Source organism: Macaca nemestrina, chromosome 3, assembly GCF_043159975.1.
Source record: "Macaca nemestrina isolate mMacNem1 chromosome 3, mMacNem.hap1, whole genome shotgun sequence".
In the NCBI taxonomy this organism is placed as follows: domain Eukaryota; kingdom Metazoa; phylum Chordata; class Mammalia; order Primates; family Cercopithecidae; genus Macaca; species Macaca nemestrina.
The window spans coordinates 61,517,448-61,533,781 of NC_092127.1; the positions used below are offsets into that span (position 1 = coordinate 61,517,448).

Below are 16,334 nucleotides of genomic sequence, written 5' to 3' on the forward strand. Positions count from 1 at the left end.
TCATCACGCTGTTACTTTCATAAAATAAAATGATTCCTCAGGTAGTAATTATCAGGTATATTTCCAGGAATTTTAAGTTAAATACAATGTATTTATATTCAACATTTCATAAAATAGAGCCTCAAGTTTAAGAAAATATAAACAGCAACATACAATCAAAACAAAGCATCAGTAGAAAGATGTTGGCCAGAAACAATTACCTTTATGGCTGTATGTTTGTTTTCATCTTCTTCCATCCATAGATCCTGTTCATAATAATATAAGCCATCATTGATAACTTTAGCAAGTTCAGATGTGATTTTTGCCCGAGACATGTGGTTGCCTGTTCGATCTCCTCCGGGATGTTTTTTCACATAAGGTGGTGTCTGAGTTACAATCAAAATCTTGTTTAAGTCTTGGTCATCAATTTCATAATCTGAATCATTATCAGACCAATCAGTAAATGTGTTTTTTCGTCCTATTTGTTCAATCTCTTCATCAAACAAAAAATCAAGTTCTTCTTGTTCTGGTTCTTCTGAAGAACATAGCTGATTTAATGACCCTTCAGGGACAGACACTGATTCCTGAAGGAAGAAATTGGTAATTTATATAAAAAACTTTCTATCACTTTTAAATTAAATGTCATAAAACAGTGTTGCAAGTAAGTAATATCAAGCTTTTATGCTCAATTACTAGTTTAACAGCCAAACTGTAAAAGAAAATCAAGTTAGTATTATTTTGGCCCAATAAAACACAAAGTTTAATAAAGAAAGGATTACATTAAAGACTCTTTTAGAGTTGGAATAGTCTTAATCATCAATTACATTGCAATGACTCATCTTACTGATGAAAACAAACGCCCAGAGATATGAAAGTATTTGCCTATGATTTCATAATTATAAACAGAACCAATTATCTGGGTGTGGTTGTAGATTCCTATAATCCCAGCTACTCAGGAGGCTGAGGCAGGAGAATCATTTGAACCTGGGAGGCAGGAAGGTTGCAGTGAGCCCAGATCGCACCATTGCACGCGAGCCTGGGCGGAAGAGTGAAACTCTGTCTCAAAAGATAAACAAACAGACAGACAGATAGATAGAATCAAGGTCTTCTGATTTTCAGAGTCAATGGTCTTCCCTATTCCAAACCTTTTTACCTCACAATGATAATAACATAGTTTCCTAGCTAATCCCTCTACTCTATCCTCATCCCCATTCTACATGGCCCAATTTTCATGTCAAATTCACGCTAATATTCAGCAAATGTTAAAATGTCTACTCCTCAGGCCGGGTGCCGTGGCTCACGCCTGTAATCCCAGCACTTTGGGAGGCTGAGGAGGGTAGATCACAAGGTCAGGAGTTCAAGACCAGCCTGGCCAACATGGTGAAACCCTGTCTCCACTAAAAATACAAAAATTAGCCAGGCGTGATGGCACGCACCTGTAGTCCCAGATACTCGGAAGGCTGAGGCAGGAGAATTGCATGAACCTGGGAGCCAGAGGTTGCAGTGAGTCAAGATCACGCCACTGGACTCCAGCCTGGGCAACAAAGCAAGACCCTGTCTCAAAAAAAAAAAAAAAAAAAAAAAAGACAAATTGTCCACCCCTATATAGAACTTAAAACAGCTAGGCCAGGTGCAGTGGCTCACACCTGTAATCCCAACATTTTGGGAGGCCAAGGTGGGCAGAATGCCTGAGGCCAGGAGTTTGAGACAAGCCTGGCCAACATGGCAAGACCCCCATCTCTACTAAAAATGCAAAAATTACCCAGGTATGGTGGCGTGCACCTGTAGTCCTAGCTACTCAGGAGGCTGAGACAGGCTGAGACAGGAGAATCACTTGAACCCCAGAAGCAGAGGCTGCAGTGAGCTGAGATCGTGCCACTGTACTCACAGCCTGGGTGACAGAGCAACACTCCATCTCAAAAAAAAAACTTAAAACAGTTGTTGGTTTACATTAAAAGTCTAAGCTTTTAGATCCTAGATCTTCTAATATATAAACTAGTCTAAAACTCCCAACAGCAGGAAGTAGTTTCTCCTTGGTGTTACCTTCATTGGTCATCCTCTGGCCTATTTTACCCTTCAGTTCATGCTAACTTCCTATGTCTAGGAAAAAGACAATTCGTCCCTTTCAAAACTCCCAATAACGTAGATCCATATTCATTTAGTCAGTTGATAATTATCTGAGTGCTCCCTCTGAGCCAGGCACTGTTCTAGACAGGGACAGACAGCAATAAATTTAACAACAACTATGCCCTGATGGAGCTAACAATCTAGTAAACAGAAGGCTGCCCAAGATGTTTTTACTAAAAAAAGACAAGTTGTAAAACACTGTGAATATATTTATTTTAAAAACATTGATGATGTATTTTAAACTATATACATTGCTTTTCACATTTGCAAGTACATAATAAAAGTCTAAGACAATAAACACGAAACTGTTCAATTTGTTTTTGTAATTTCTAAGGAAAAGACCATTATTAAGAGATTAGGAGTTGAAGATGACTTAAGTTTGCATGCTTATTTGCAGTAGTAATACACAGTGCAAAGAATAAAAGCAATAAATGCACATCAATACTGAAAACACGTATTACTATTAGAAGATCAAAGACTTTTACGACTTTCTGGAAAGCAGAAAATAAATGGGATTGTATTGATAATAAACAAGAGTAGAGAAAACAGCAACCTAGAACTCATACAAAGGTTAAAAGGGAAGCAAAAGCCATTGATACCGCCAGAGTTCTAGAAAGTTTTGAGATGGCAGTTAGAAGGAGTAGGAATGGACTACTGGATGGTAATCAAAATAGGTATTTGGAAAACTAACTATAGAATACAGCTAAAACAGTCAATCCAATCCCTTTATCTCAGAATATAAAACTATATAAAGATCGCTCCCAACTAAAAGCCTGAGAATTACTTTCTAAACAAAATAAGATTTCACAAGAGAGGGCTCATGTTTTGGGTACTGGGGCTGAATAGAAGTTGAACACATCCTAGTATTATTTTGAACCTCTAAAATAGAGTTGGGGGAGGAAAAGAAAAGGTAATTTCACCAATGAATGAGATACACTAAGAAATTCTACGTCTCAGAGAAAAGTACTCCTTTTTTTTTTTTTTTTTTAGCAATTTTGGAGAAAAAGAGCCAGCATCTCTATTCTCTGCCTAGGTGTCCAAGTCCATAGGACGTTTTCACTTACCAAGAGTGTGCAATCGGCTGAGCGCAGTGGCTCACGCTTGTAATCCCAGAAGTTTGGGAGGCCAAGGCAGGTGGATTGCCTGAGGTCAGGAGTTTGAGATCAGCCTGACCAATATGGTGAAACCCCGTCTCTACTAAAAATACACAAAAAAATTAGCTGGGCGTGGTCGCAGGTGCCTGTAATCTCAGCTACTCGGGAGGCTGAGGTAGGAGAATCGCTTGAACCCAGGAGGTGGAGATTACAGTGAGCCGAGATCATGCCACCATTGCACTCCAGCCTGGGCAAACAAGAGCAAAAATCTGCTTCAAAAAAAAAGCTAAAAATAGAGTGTGCAATCATACCTCACATTAAACAAAACAGCCCTGGATGAGCAGATTAGACCAAAAAAGAAAACCATACCAATTTACTGATATTAATATGAACCATCAACCAAAAATCGCCGGATATTAAGAAAGTCTTCAAAAAGCAACCAAAACAATGATGGAAATAATGAAAGTATCAGAAGAGAACTTTTTTTAAACACCCAACACCCAGTAGTTAGATGATCAATCATGGAGGTCCAACATCAGATGAAAACAGATACCAGAAAGTGGAAATCAGAGAAACATTAGTTTCCCCAAAATGAAGGACATGAATATTCAGCACAACGAATAAAATTACACCTGACTGAGCTGGGTGCAGTGGCTCACGCCTGTAATCCCAGCACTTTGGGAGGCTGAGGCACGCGGATCACGAGGTCAGGAGATCAAGACCATCCTGGCTAACACGATGAAACCCCGTCTCTACTAAAAATACAAAAAAAAAAAAAATTAGCCGGGCATGGTGGCGGGCGCCTGTAGTCCCAGCTCCTTGGTAGGCTGAGGCAGGAGAATGGTGTGAACCCAGGAGGTGGAGGTTGCAGTGAGCCAAGATCGCGCCACTGCACTCCAGTCTGGGTGACACAGCGAGACTCCATCTCAAAAAAAAAAAAAAAAAAAAAAGGACCTGACTGGGCACGGTGGCTCATGCCTATAATCCCAACACTTTGAAAGACTGAGGTGGGTGGATCACTAGAGCCCAGGAGTTCAAGGCTAGCCTGGGCAGCATGGAGAAACCCTGTCTCTACAAAAAATATATATACATACACGAAAATTAGCCAGGCCTGTTGGTTTGTGCCTGTAGTCCCAGCTACTCGAGAGGCTAAGGCAGGGGAATCGCTTGAGCCCAGGAGGCAGAGGCTGCAGTGAGCGGAGATCATGCCACTGCACACCAGTCTGGGCAAAGGGAGTGAAACCCTCTGCCAAAAAAAAAAAAAAAAAAGATTTTCTGTTTAAAATTAGACCTATACCAAAGCATATCATCTTGAAATTTCAAGAGTGGGGATGAAGAAATGATCTTAAAAATCTCAAGCAAGGCCAGGTGAGGTGGTTCACACCTGTAATCCCAATACTTTGGGAAGCCGAGGCCAGCGGATCACCTGGGGTCAGGAGTTCGAGAACAGCCTGGCCAACATGGTGAAACCACGTCTCTACTAAAAATACAAAAATTAGGCCAGGTGCGGTGGACCACACCTGCAATCCCAGCACTTTGGGCGGCTGAGGCGGGTGGATCACCTGAGGTCTGGAGTTCGAGACCAGCTTGGCCAACATAAGGAAACCCCGTCTCTACTAAAAACACAAAAATTAGCTGGGCGTGGTGGCGTGTGCCTATAATCCCAGCTACTCTGGAGGCTGAGGCAGGAGAATCACTTGAACCCTGGATGGGGAGGTTGTAGAGAGCTGAGATCGCACCACTGCACTCCAGCTTGGGGAAGAGTGAGACTCTGTCTGAAAAAGAAAAAAATAGATAAATACAAAAATTAGCGGGGTGTGATAGCAGGTGCCTGTAATCCCTGCTACTCACAAGTCTCAGGCAAGAGAATCTCTTGAACCCGGGAGGTGAAGGTTGCAGTAAGCCAAGATCACACCATTGCACTCCACTCCAGCCTGGGCAACAAGAGCAAGACTTCGTCTTTAAAAAAAAGAAAAAAAAAAAATCTCAGGCCAGGCACGGCGGCTCATGCCTATAATCCCAGCACTTTGGGAGGCTGAGGCAGGCAGATCAGGAGGTCAGGAGATCGAGAACATCCTGCCTAACACAGTGAAACCCCATCTCTATTAAAAATACAAAAAATTAGCTGGGTATAGTGACACATGCCTATAGTCCCAGATACTCAAGAGGCTGAGACAGGAGAATCGCTTGAGCCCGGAAGGCAGAGGTTGCAGTGAGCCAAGACTGCGCCACTGCACTCCAGCCTGGGCGACACAGCGAGATTCCATCTCAAAAAAAAAAAAAAAAAAAATCTCAAGAAGAAAAAAAAAAAACACTTGATACAAAGAACGCGAAGGGACTGACTTTTATAAGATGACAAAAGAAACCAAGATGACAAAAGAAAAATGCTTTTAGAATTCTAAAGAAAAATGATGTCCAACCAAGATTTCTATACCCACTCTAAAATGTTTTTAAAAGATCACTTTTTTAAAAGCATATTAAAAATAATGTCAATAACTGAGCTACCTCAACAGTTATCTCTGAAATATCTAGGTCCCCAGAACCTAAAGCCATGTTTCCTCCAGGCCAGATCCTCAGTCTGTAGCATCAAAATACCATACATTTCAGATATACTGGCATTCTCTGGCCATAAAACTATACAGTTCTCCTTATACTTTTAAAACCAGCCACCAGAAACAATTTGCTGGTCCTCCACATCACAATCCTCTCAATACCTTCCATCCTCTTTAGAGAGCTTACTTTCAATATTTGAATCTTTTGAGTGGCATTCTTCCCAAGTTTATTTTTAGTGAACTTTTACTTTGAAATAATTATACATTCACATACAGTTGTAAGAAATAATAGAGATCTCATGTATCCTGGTTTCCCCCAATGTTAACATCTTACAAAAATATACTACAACATTCCAAACAAGGTATTGACTTTGATATAAATCAGTCTTAGCTTATACTTCCCCAATTTTACTTGCACTCATTTTTTATTTAGATCAAAGCAATCCTATCACATATGTAAGTTCGTGTATCTACCACCAGCGAAAAACGCAGAGCAGTACCACCACAAGGATCTCCTATTGCTCTTTTTATAAATATAACCATCTCACTCCCTTACGTACCCCCCACCAAAAATTCAATTTTCTTTTCCTTTTGTGCAATAAATCACCAAAACATATATAAAGCTGATGTATAAATCACCAACACTTATATAAACCTTATAAATAATTAACATGGGTATAACTTCAAAATTTATATATTTTCTGGCCAGGCTGCAGAGGCTCACGCCTGTAATCCCAGCACTCTGGGAGGCCAAGGCAGGCGAATTATTTGAGGACAGGAGTTTGAGGCCAGCCTGGGCAATATGGTGTAATCCCGTCTGTACCAGAAACACACAAAAAAATAGTTGGGCATGGTGGAGTGAGCCTGTAATCCCAGTAATTCAGGAGGCTGAGGCACAAGACTGTCTTGAACCCAGGAGGCAAAGGCTGCAGTGAGCCAACTTCGCAGCACAGCACTGCAGCCTGGGCGACAGAGTGAGACTCTGTCTCAAAAAAAAAAAGTCATATTTTTTCAACTTTATAAAAAACTGAAATATTATTCAAGTTAAAATTAGTCACAAGTAGAAAAACCAAGACAAAATTCTTTCTTTTTTTTGAGACAGGATCTCACTTTGTTACTCTCCCTGGAGTGCAGTGGTATGATCATGGCTCACTGCAGTCTTGACCTCCTGAGCTCAAGTGTTCCTCCTGTCTCAGCCTCCTGAGTAGCTGAGACCACAGGCACATTCCACCAAAAAATTGGCATTTAGCTAGTTTTTTGAATTATTTGTAGAGACAGGGTCACCCTATGTTGCCCAGGTGGCCCCGAACTCCTGGGCTCAAGCAATCTTCCTGCCTCGGTCTCTCAAAGTGCTGTGATTACAGGCATGGGACACTGTGCCCAGCCTCCAAAATTCTTAAATCATGTTCAGAAATAAAAAATATACTTTAAGGCCGGGCGTGGTGGGTCACGCCTCTAATCCCAGCACTTTGGGAGGCTGAGGCAGGTGGATCACGAGGTCAGGAGTTCAAGACCAGCCTGACCAACATGGTGAAACCCCGTCTCTACTAAAGATACAAAAATTAGCCAGGCGTGGTGGCTCGTGCCTATAATCCCAGCTACTCAGGAGGCTGGGGCAGGAGAATCGCTTGAACCCGGGAGGCAGAGGGGGCAGTGAGCCGAGATCGCGCCACTGCACTCCAGCCTGGGTGATAGGGCGAAACTCCATCTCAAAAAAAAAAAAAAAATACACTTTGAAACTTGATACAACTTATTTTCCTCATAGAATAACCCATAAGTGTCTACTGAAGTCCAAAAATTACAAATTTAAAACTTTGCTAAACTTTTCCAAATTTTACATATGCACCTAACAAACATAAAATGCACTGACCTTATACTCCACCCAGGGTATGTCACACTTCACTCAGTCTGTAACAACTTACCCTCAATTTCACTGGTGCTGGCTGATGTCTCTTTTTAACTTCTATCCAAGGTTCTGAGTCCAAGTCAGGCAAACTGGTGGACAAACCTCTAGACATTGCTTGAAGAATACTTGTTTCGCTATTTTTCTTTGGGCTCAATAGGCTTCCAATTCTTGGAGAATTTGGGGCAGACTCTAAAATTTTAAGTTAGTTCTATAGTTAAAATGATAATGGCTTTTCTTACTTATAAAATACATTTCATTTTTTCCTTAAATGAGGCTTGATATTTTTTCACAAAAACATGATCAGTCTCAACTGTAAGGTTTCCAGTGATTTTCAAACCTGAAGATTTACTAAAAAGTGAAACCACTGAATAATTAAAGGAAATGTCACCAACTCTTACACAGACCACTACATTCACGCAAACTTCTCAAGAATATCAATGTGATTCACTTCCTAATTATGACAGTACAACTATTAGAAAGTCAAGTTCTCTGAAAAATCTTAGATTAAAATCTATAAATTATAAGGAAATTATGGAATCTCAATTGCTATTAAGCCATAGTTAAGCTAAATGCACATCTTATTCAAGATAAAATTAGTCTCTTGTTCTAGTAGGGTCTAAACTAAAGCCGTTATTATTCCTAGTTTTCACATTTCCTTGGCTCAACAAGGTTTGCCTACTGCAATAAATGCAGTGTAGTCATTTACTACTTTGGCTCATACTGAAATACTTTAAAGAGTAAAATGTCGACCAGCCTGACCAACATGGAGAAACCCTATCTCTACGAAATATACAAAATTAGCCGGGCGTGGTGGCGCATGCCTGTAATCCCAGCTACTCAGGAGGCTGACGCAGGAGAATCGCTTGAACCTGGGAGGCGGAAGTTGCAGTGAGCTGAGATGGCGCTATTGCAATCCAGCCTGGGCAACAAAAGCCAAATTCCATCTCAAAAAAAAAAAAGAGTAAATGTCACATCACTATATCCCTAATGCACACAGCCCTGGCATTAAAAGCATTTAAAAGCTGTTGGAATTTGAAATGTCTTTCTATACAGTACACTTCTGTAGGTTTATTTTTAATCAAAATTATAAAACTCAAATTGTAGCCGGGCGCAGTGGCTCACGCTTGTAATTCCAGCAGTTTGGGAGGCTGAGGCAGGTGGATCACAAGGTCAGGAGTTCACGACCAGCCTGGCCAATATGGTGAAAACCCGTCTCTACTAAAAATACAAAAAAATTAGCCAGGCCTGGTGGTGGGCGCCTGTAATTCCTGCTACTCAGGAGGATGAGGCAGAAAATTGCTTGAATCCACAAGGTGGAGGTTGCAGTGAGCTGAGATCCGCACTCCAGCCTGGGCGACAAAGCGACACTCTGTCTCAGAAAAAAAAAAAAAAAAAATCAAATGGCTTCTTTTATAAATATTTTTTCAAAAGTCAAAGAGTATTTAAGTATTTTAAGCCACATTCAGGTTCAGGTCTGAAGATGCAATAGGAACTTGCTTTGGACACAAGGTGCCTTTAAAAAATGTAATCTCTAACATTAGGTTGTAAGTCTCAAATATACACAATAAAATTTATTTTTCAAAAATGTATACCATAAAATTCTTAACATCATTAACTTCTCTAAGTCAATTCATTGAAAATATGGAGAAGTTAAATGTTAGATGCAGAAAGCTGATATAAATTAACACCAGCAATCTTTTTTTTAATATTTACTAAATGAAAGGCACATTTCAAGAATGGGTTTAAGAAGAGTATTTCAAGATTTTACGTTCATCTACATGCTAGACATAGATAAGAGTAAAAGCTTTAAAATCTTCCCCTTGGACACATGGACTCAACCAGGACTCAACTACTAGATTACTGTATTATTTATAGAAGACTATGTATTTGTTTCATAACAGGAAAAGCTCTAGAACGGTGCTGTGCAACAGAGTAGGCACAGTCGGGCATGGTGGCTCACCCCTGTAATCCCAGCACTTTGGGAGGCCAAGGCGGGTGGATCACCTAAGGTCAGGAGTTGGAGTCCAGCCTGTCTGACATGGCAAAACCCCATCTCTACTAAAAATACAAAAACTAGCCAGGCGTGGTGGTGGGTGCCTATAATTCCAACTACTTGGGAGGCAGGAGAATCCCTTGAACCAAGGAGGCAGAGGTTGCAGTGAGCCGAGATCGCGACATTCTACTCCAACCTAGGAGACAGAGCAAGACTCCATCTCAAAAATAAATGGATCTATTAAGTTAAATTAAAATATTTATTTAAAATATTAAAATTAATTTCAACTGTTTTATAATTTTAATACTAAAATTTTTAGTTATATATATGACTCACATTTTCATTGGACACTGGTGCTTTATAACTTTATTAACAACACATGTATCACCAATTCATTCACAAAAAAAGTACAAGTGAAATACATGCTTTGGATGAACATTAATAGTCTAGTTATAGGAATGGGAAAAATATTAACTCCAGAGAACACTTTTTTTTTTCTTTTTCATGAACCATACAGGAGACTTAATTTTTTTTTTAAGAGACAGAGGCCGGGGCGCGGTGACTCACGCCTATAATCCCAGCACTTTGGGAGGCCAAGGCGGGCGGATCATCTGAGGTCAGGAGTTCGAGACTAGCCTGGCCAACATGGTGAAACCCCGTCTCTCTAAAAAAATAAAATAAAAAATAAAAAAATTAGCTAGGCGTGGTGGCAGGCACCTGTAATCCCAGCTACTCGGGAGGATGAGGCAGGAGAATCACTTGAACCTGGGAGGCAGAGGTTGCAGTGAGCCGAGATCACGCCACTGCACTCCAGCCTGGGGGACAAGAACAAGACTTCGTCTCAAAAAAAAAAAAAGAGAGAGACAGGGCCCCTAACAGCAGTACAGTGCCATGGTAATGCTCACTATAGCCTCCAACTCCCGGGCTCAAGCAATTCTCCCAACCCAGCCTGCTGAATAACAAGGACTACACATACACACCACCATGCCCAGCCAACTTAAAAATACATATATTTTGTAGACTGGGTCTCACTTTGTTACCCAGGCTAGTCTTGAACTGGTCTCAAGCGATCCTCTCACCTCAATCTCTAAAGCGCTGAGATTATAGGCATGAGCTACAGCACCTGGCCCAGAGAACTCTTATTTCTAATACTATGAATTATCAATGTTCATACTAAATAAAGCCTTAAAAGTAGATGAAGACCTGGGCATGGTGGCTCATGCTATAATCCCAGAACTTTGGGAGGCCAAGGCAGGTGGATCACCTGAGGTCAGGAGTTCGAGACCAGCCTGACCAACATGGTGAAACTCCGTCTCTACTAAAAATACAAAAAAATAGCCAGGCGTGGCAGTACACACCTGTAGTCCCAGCTACTCGGGAGGCCGAGGCAGGAGAATTGCTTAAACCTGGGAGGCGGAGGCTGCAGTGAGCAGAGATCATGCCATTGCATTCCAGCCTGGGCAACAGAGCAAGACACCATCTCTAACAAAAAAAAAAAAAAATATATATATATATATATATGAGAGTTTTTGGTATGTCACCCAGTCTGGCCTCGAACTCCTGGGCTCAAGCATCCTCCCAACTTTGCCTCCCGAGTAGCTGGGACTACGGGTGTATGCCACAACTCTCAGCTGTTTCTTATAAAATGATCTCTAAATGTTATTTAAGCTTGAATTATGCTTCTACTGGGAAGTAAAGCATTTCAATATATTCACAACACATATGCTTAGAAATGAAATGACATTAAAACACTAAAGAATATGGGTAAGATGAGAAAACATGCAATTCTTAGAATAAGACTTGTAAAGGTGTTAACCTCATAATAATTAATTTATACATATGCTCTGTGTGGTCTTCTGCATCTTTTTTTTAAATATTGAAGATTTCAAACTATACATCTGAACAGATTAAGGGTAACAGTAAACCCCTAATCTTCCAAGACAAAATGAGTTTAAATGACTTAGATTACCTGATACTAAACTTACTTAGAAACAAAAAACAAATTAGATACATATATTGAATACTTGTTATAATTCGTAAGAACACAGAAAATTTATCTTTGCTGCTTTTATTAACTGAAAATTATCACTGGCCGGGCATGGTGGCTCACGCCTGTAATTCCAACACTTTAGGAGGCCAAGGTGGGCTGATCACAAGGTCAGGAGTTCAAGACAAGCCTGACCAACATGGTGAAATCCCGTCTCTACTAAAAATACAAAAATTAGCAAAGCATGGTGGCGCGCACCTGTAATCCCAGCTACTCAGGAGGCTGAGGCAAGAGAATCGCTCGAACCCAGAAGGCGGAGGCTGCAGTGAGCCATGATTGCGCCACTGCACTCCAGCCCCTGCACGACAGAGCAAGACTCCGTCTCCACAAAAAAATAAAAAAAAAAAAAAAAAAAAAGGAAAGAAAATTATCAACTAAACTCTCCAAAGTTAAATCACCATATACATTTCATCTCTGGTATGATTTTTTTTCTACCTTGGGAGGATCACATTTCTGGGTAATTAAACAGGTTTCCTGAAAAAGAGATTACATATTTTATGTGTGGCACTTTTTAAAATTCTCATTGAGTGGTGTTAAGAGTCAAAGGAAAAAAAAAAAAAAAGAAAAGAAAGAAAAACACTACATTACAATGCCCTTGTGAAGATTATTAAAATTTAAAAAAAGAAAAAAAACACAACACTGTCAGGTACCTGACCTTTCAATTTTGATGAATGAAATCCTTTCATTTAAAAGTTAATAGTACAATACTAACCATATCCAAAAAACTGCAAAACCTGTTTCAGAAGTAATCTTACCATTCCCATAATCAATGTTTTGTGGTGCATAAAGGTAGACTTCTGCTCAGTTCAACCCCTATTAGAAAATTCAACCTCCAGATAGGAAAAAAAATAGAAATTTTAATCTCTTTGATGAAGACGACCAATTATGTTAGAATATTTTACCATACAAATCCCTCCCAAATCATAAAGAGTTATGTCGTTAAAATTTTTAAGGTCTTCAAATTTGAGATTAAAATGACATATAGTTTCACTACTTTTCTCTACCCATAGATATATATAAACACAGTCTATACTTCTTATCCCTATTTCCACTTCAAATTTTTGGTGACATACTACTCCCCATTGACTTAAAGAAACTAGGCTTTCTTATCACTAGGAAATTATTAAGGTGAGAAATTTGGGAATTCATGGAAAGAGGTGATTTACATATTTATTCCTATGACCTAATGTGAATCAGTATAATTCTAAGAACCCTCCATCTTTTATATTTCTTCATTAATCATCTAGTTGCTGATATATAATCTAAATAACCTAAAATGTATGACATTTGAATATATACTGGCTTGTTTCAGACAATATGTATGTGCATGCATCTGAGTGTATATAAAAAACACAAAAATGTACAAGACATTATGATTTTATTCTTATAATTTTATTAGTATGCATAAACGGTTGATGGACAGGCATTACCAACTTGACGGACCTATCTTACCTACCCTATAGAGAAAGTATATGTTATTTCATCTAACTTACCCAATGCCTGTTCACAAGTTGGCTAAAACTATCATCTTGGACCCAAGTTGATACAATAAATAAATCTAACTTATTTAATCACCCATTATATCTTAACAAAAAATAAATTAAAAACCACTAGCTAAAATAATGTCACTTTTCTTCAGCTTTTAAAATGCCTGTCCAAGTTGCTTACTGGAATTAGAAGCAGAAGCCTGACAAAGAAACATAAGATAAAAATACTGTGAGACTGCCCATCATCGATGCTTTGTTGATGGGACGTTCTCTCATATTGATGTATCAAAAATACATTTTGAAGAGTAAAGAAAGAAATACCCTCATCCAGTTCTTAAATTCCTTACCCCTTAAGTGTCCACATTAATAAGTCTTATGTCCAAGTGAAACATCATGACAATATCTGAGTTTTGCAATGTACACTACACTGAAAGGCAAATCAAATAGCAAAGTACTTAAGAATCTGGGAAATGCTACTCAATCCCCTTTTTCTGCTTTATTCATCTGGACACAAGTACATAGCCCTGGAAACAGAAAACATACTCTTGCAGTACTTCCAGAATAATAATAATTAACTTTCCCACCATGAATAAAAGCAGCCCATGCAGCCCAGGCCAATTACACAGAAATAGGCAGCTCCTATAAAAAGAGTAGCAGTCCTCTGGTCTGTCTCTCATTATCGCAAAGGTGGTTATCTCCACTGCAGTGTTGGCCCAACTTCCTCCACCAGGAGGTGGGAATAGACATTCTTGAACAGAAGACAGTCTGATCGCTTTCATTTTTGCAGCAGGATTTGTTCCAGTATTTATAATGGCATTTCAGTGAGTCACCTATTCCACTGCATATTCCGATCAAATGACATCCAAGAGCTTCAGAAGATCATCACCCTGACTGAAAAAAGTTTAAGCACACATTTTTTCCCAAGAGGGAATGTCTTAAAAATGATCCAGGAAAAAATTATTAACATTAAAGCTTTTGGAAATTCTAAACACAACCAAATTAAAGAGAATCCCAATTCTGATTTAGAATGTAGGTCATCTTATCTTTCCAAGACAAGATTAAAGCACATTGGTAACAAAATTAAAGGAAGACTACCCCACTCTTGAGTATAAGACCTTTTTAGAATAATCCAATCATACTATTCCAATTTTACAGGGGAAAACAGGATATATATCTATAGTTATTTAGTAAAAATAAAAGGAAGAAACTCCATACATGACAAAGTACACATATAATTTAAGAACAAGAAATATAAGACAGCTTTCCTCATAATTCTTAAATCCTTAAATTATACCTCTGTGAGTGAGGCAATATGAATACAAAATGGGACATCAAAAGTCCTTCAGTTAGCTTTAATTTTCCTATCAAATCTAAATAAACTATAAATAAGTAAGTAAGTAAACTGGACCAAATAACCCACTGTTACATCGTTTGCTCTAGAAGAAAAGATGTTACCTGTATGTGAGCAAAAGGCTTGGCCTGGTACAAACTCTGGACAATCAATCAGTTGAGAGAAGTCTGTTGGTGGCACATTGCGTGAAGGAGGGCCTGGAATTGGCCATTTTTCTGGTTCTATCTTTTTTCTCATTTTCTCATCCACAATTTCTACTTCTGTGCTATCCTTCAGTGCCTATTAACAGAAATTGAGCTATTAAAATTATGAGCTATTTCACTGCCTATGCTATACTTCTAAGAACCTAAAAATTTGAAAATCTGAAATTAGCAAACTAATTTGCAGTTAACGATTCTAAACAATCCATAACTACATAGAACACAACAAGTTTTAAAATCATTTGTGCCTGTAAAGTAACAAATATCCTGATCTCCCACTTATTTAACTTCAGATGATAAATTTTTCACAATTAGAATAGTCATTTAAGGAATACTGAATCAGCTAGAAGCAAATTGACTTTTGCTATTTTCTTCTCTCTCTCATATTTCCTTATCTTCCATTAAAATATCACCAAATAAAATTTAGGCATTTTATTATTGTAATAATTACCACAATTTATTGAATAATAAGTACTACATGTACTCATGATTCCTCACAATACCTCACAAAGAAGGTATCACCCCTGCATATAGATGAGGAAACTGAGGCTCAAAGAAATAAACTTAATCGAAGATCATAGATCTAGTATGAGACAACACCAGACTCAAACCATTATCTATCTGCAACTAAAAGTCTTAGCCATTAGGCTATGATGCCTCCCCAATATGTACTATAATTTAAGGATAAAACAAAACTAGGCCAAAATTTCTTCAAGATACAAACTAAAGCCTTACTGACTTAACTTCTCACTGAAGTACAGGAGTTTTTAGAAATTAGGATAAATATAAAATGTATAATATAAAAACAATACAAAGTTATATGTACATTAACTTATAAAAATTAAAGCCCACTACATTTTAGTTGGAGAACATGCTGTATATAATTAAGAACATTAACTGGGCGAGGTGCTCACGCCTGTAATCCCAACGCTTTGGGAGGCCGGGGCAGGTGGATCATGAAGTCAGGAGATCGAGACCATCTTGGCCAATATGGTGAAACCCCATCTCTACTAAAAATACAAAAATTAGCTGGGCATGGTGGCACGTGCCTGTAATCCCAGCTACATGGGAGGCAGAGGCAGGAGAATCACTTGAACCAGGGAGTCAGAGGTTGCAGTGAGCCGAGCTCATGCCACTGGACTCCAGCCCAGAGACAGAGCAAGACTCCATCTCAAAAAAAACAAAAAAATATAATATTATCCATTCGGAAATGAACAGATTTTGAAAAAAGAACCTACTCTTGCTCTTAATATTAGTATGGTACTTAACTCTCAGGTTATATTTTCCATAACTGGGTATTTCTTTTTTATTATTATTTTTATTTTTTGAAACAGTCTCGCTCTGTCACCCAGGCTGAAGTGCAGTGGTGTGAACTCGGCTCACCACAACCTCCACCTCACAGGTTCAAGCAATTCTCTGCCTCAGCCTCCCAAGTAGCTGGGATCACAGGTGCCACACCCAGCTAGTTTTTTGGACTTTTAGTAGAGACGGGGTTTCAACAAGTTGGCCAGGCTGGTCTTGAACTCCTGACCTCGTGATCCACCTGCCTCGGCCTCCCAAAGTGCTGGGATTACAGGGGTGAGCCACCGTGCCCAGCC

At 39.1% G+C, this 16,334-nt stretch overlaps 1 protein-coding gene across 10 annotated transcripts in view; it reads right to left on the bottom strand.

The window, feature by feature from the left end:
• The window catches only part of LOC105486414 (La ribonucleoprotein 1B), a 151,921-nt gene that overhangs the window by 92,198 nt on the left and 43,389 nt on the right, over positions 1 to 16,334 (bottom strand). For 8 of the 10 annotated variants that reach the window (XR_011620976.1, XM_071093046.1, XM_071093044.1 and 5 more), the window contains exons 9-11: positions 14,641 to 14,815; positions 7,675 to 7,847; positions 201 to 563 (exon numbers count right to left, since the gene is read on the bottom strand). Coding sequence is in view for 9 of the 10 variants with exons in the window: in XM_071093046.1 (XP_070949147.1) it covers positions 201 to 563; positions 7,675 to 7,847; positions 14,641 to 14,815 (711 nt within the window). In the remaining variant the exon portion in view is untranslated. Of the gene's footprint in view, positions 1 to 200; positions 564 to 4,475; positions 4,976 to 7,674; positions 7,848 to 11,169; positions 14,077 to 14,640; positions 14,816 to 16,334 lie in introns of those variants that run through there. The other 2 variants (XM_071093051.1, XM_071093052.1) reach the window with 2 other exon arrangements.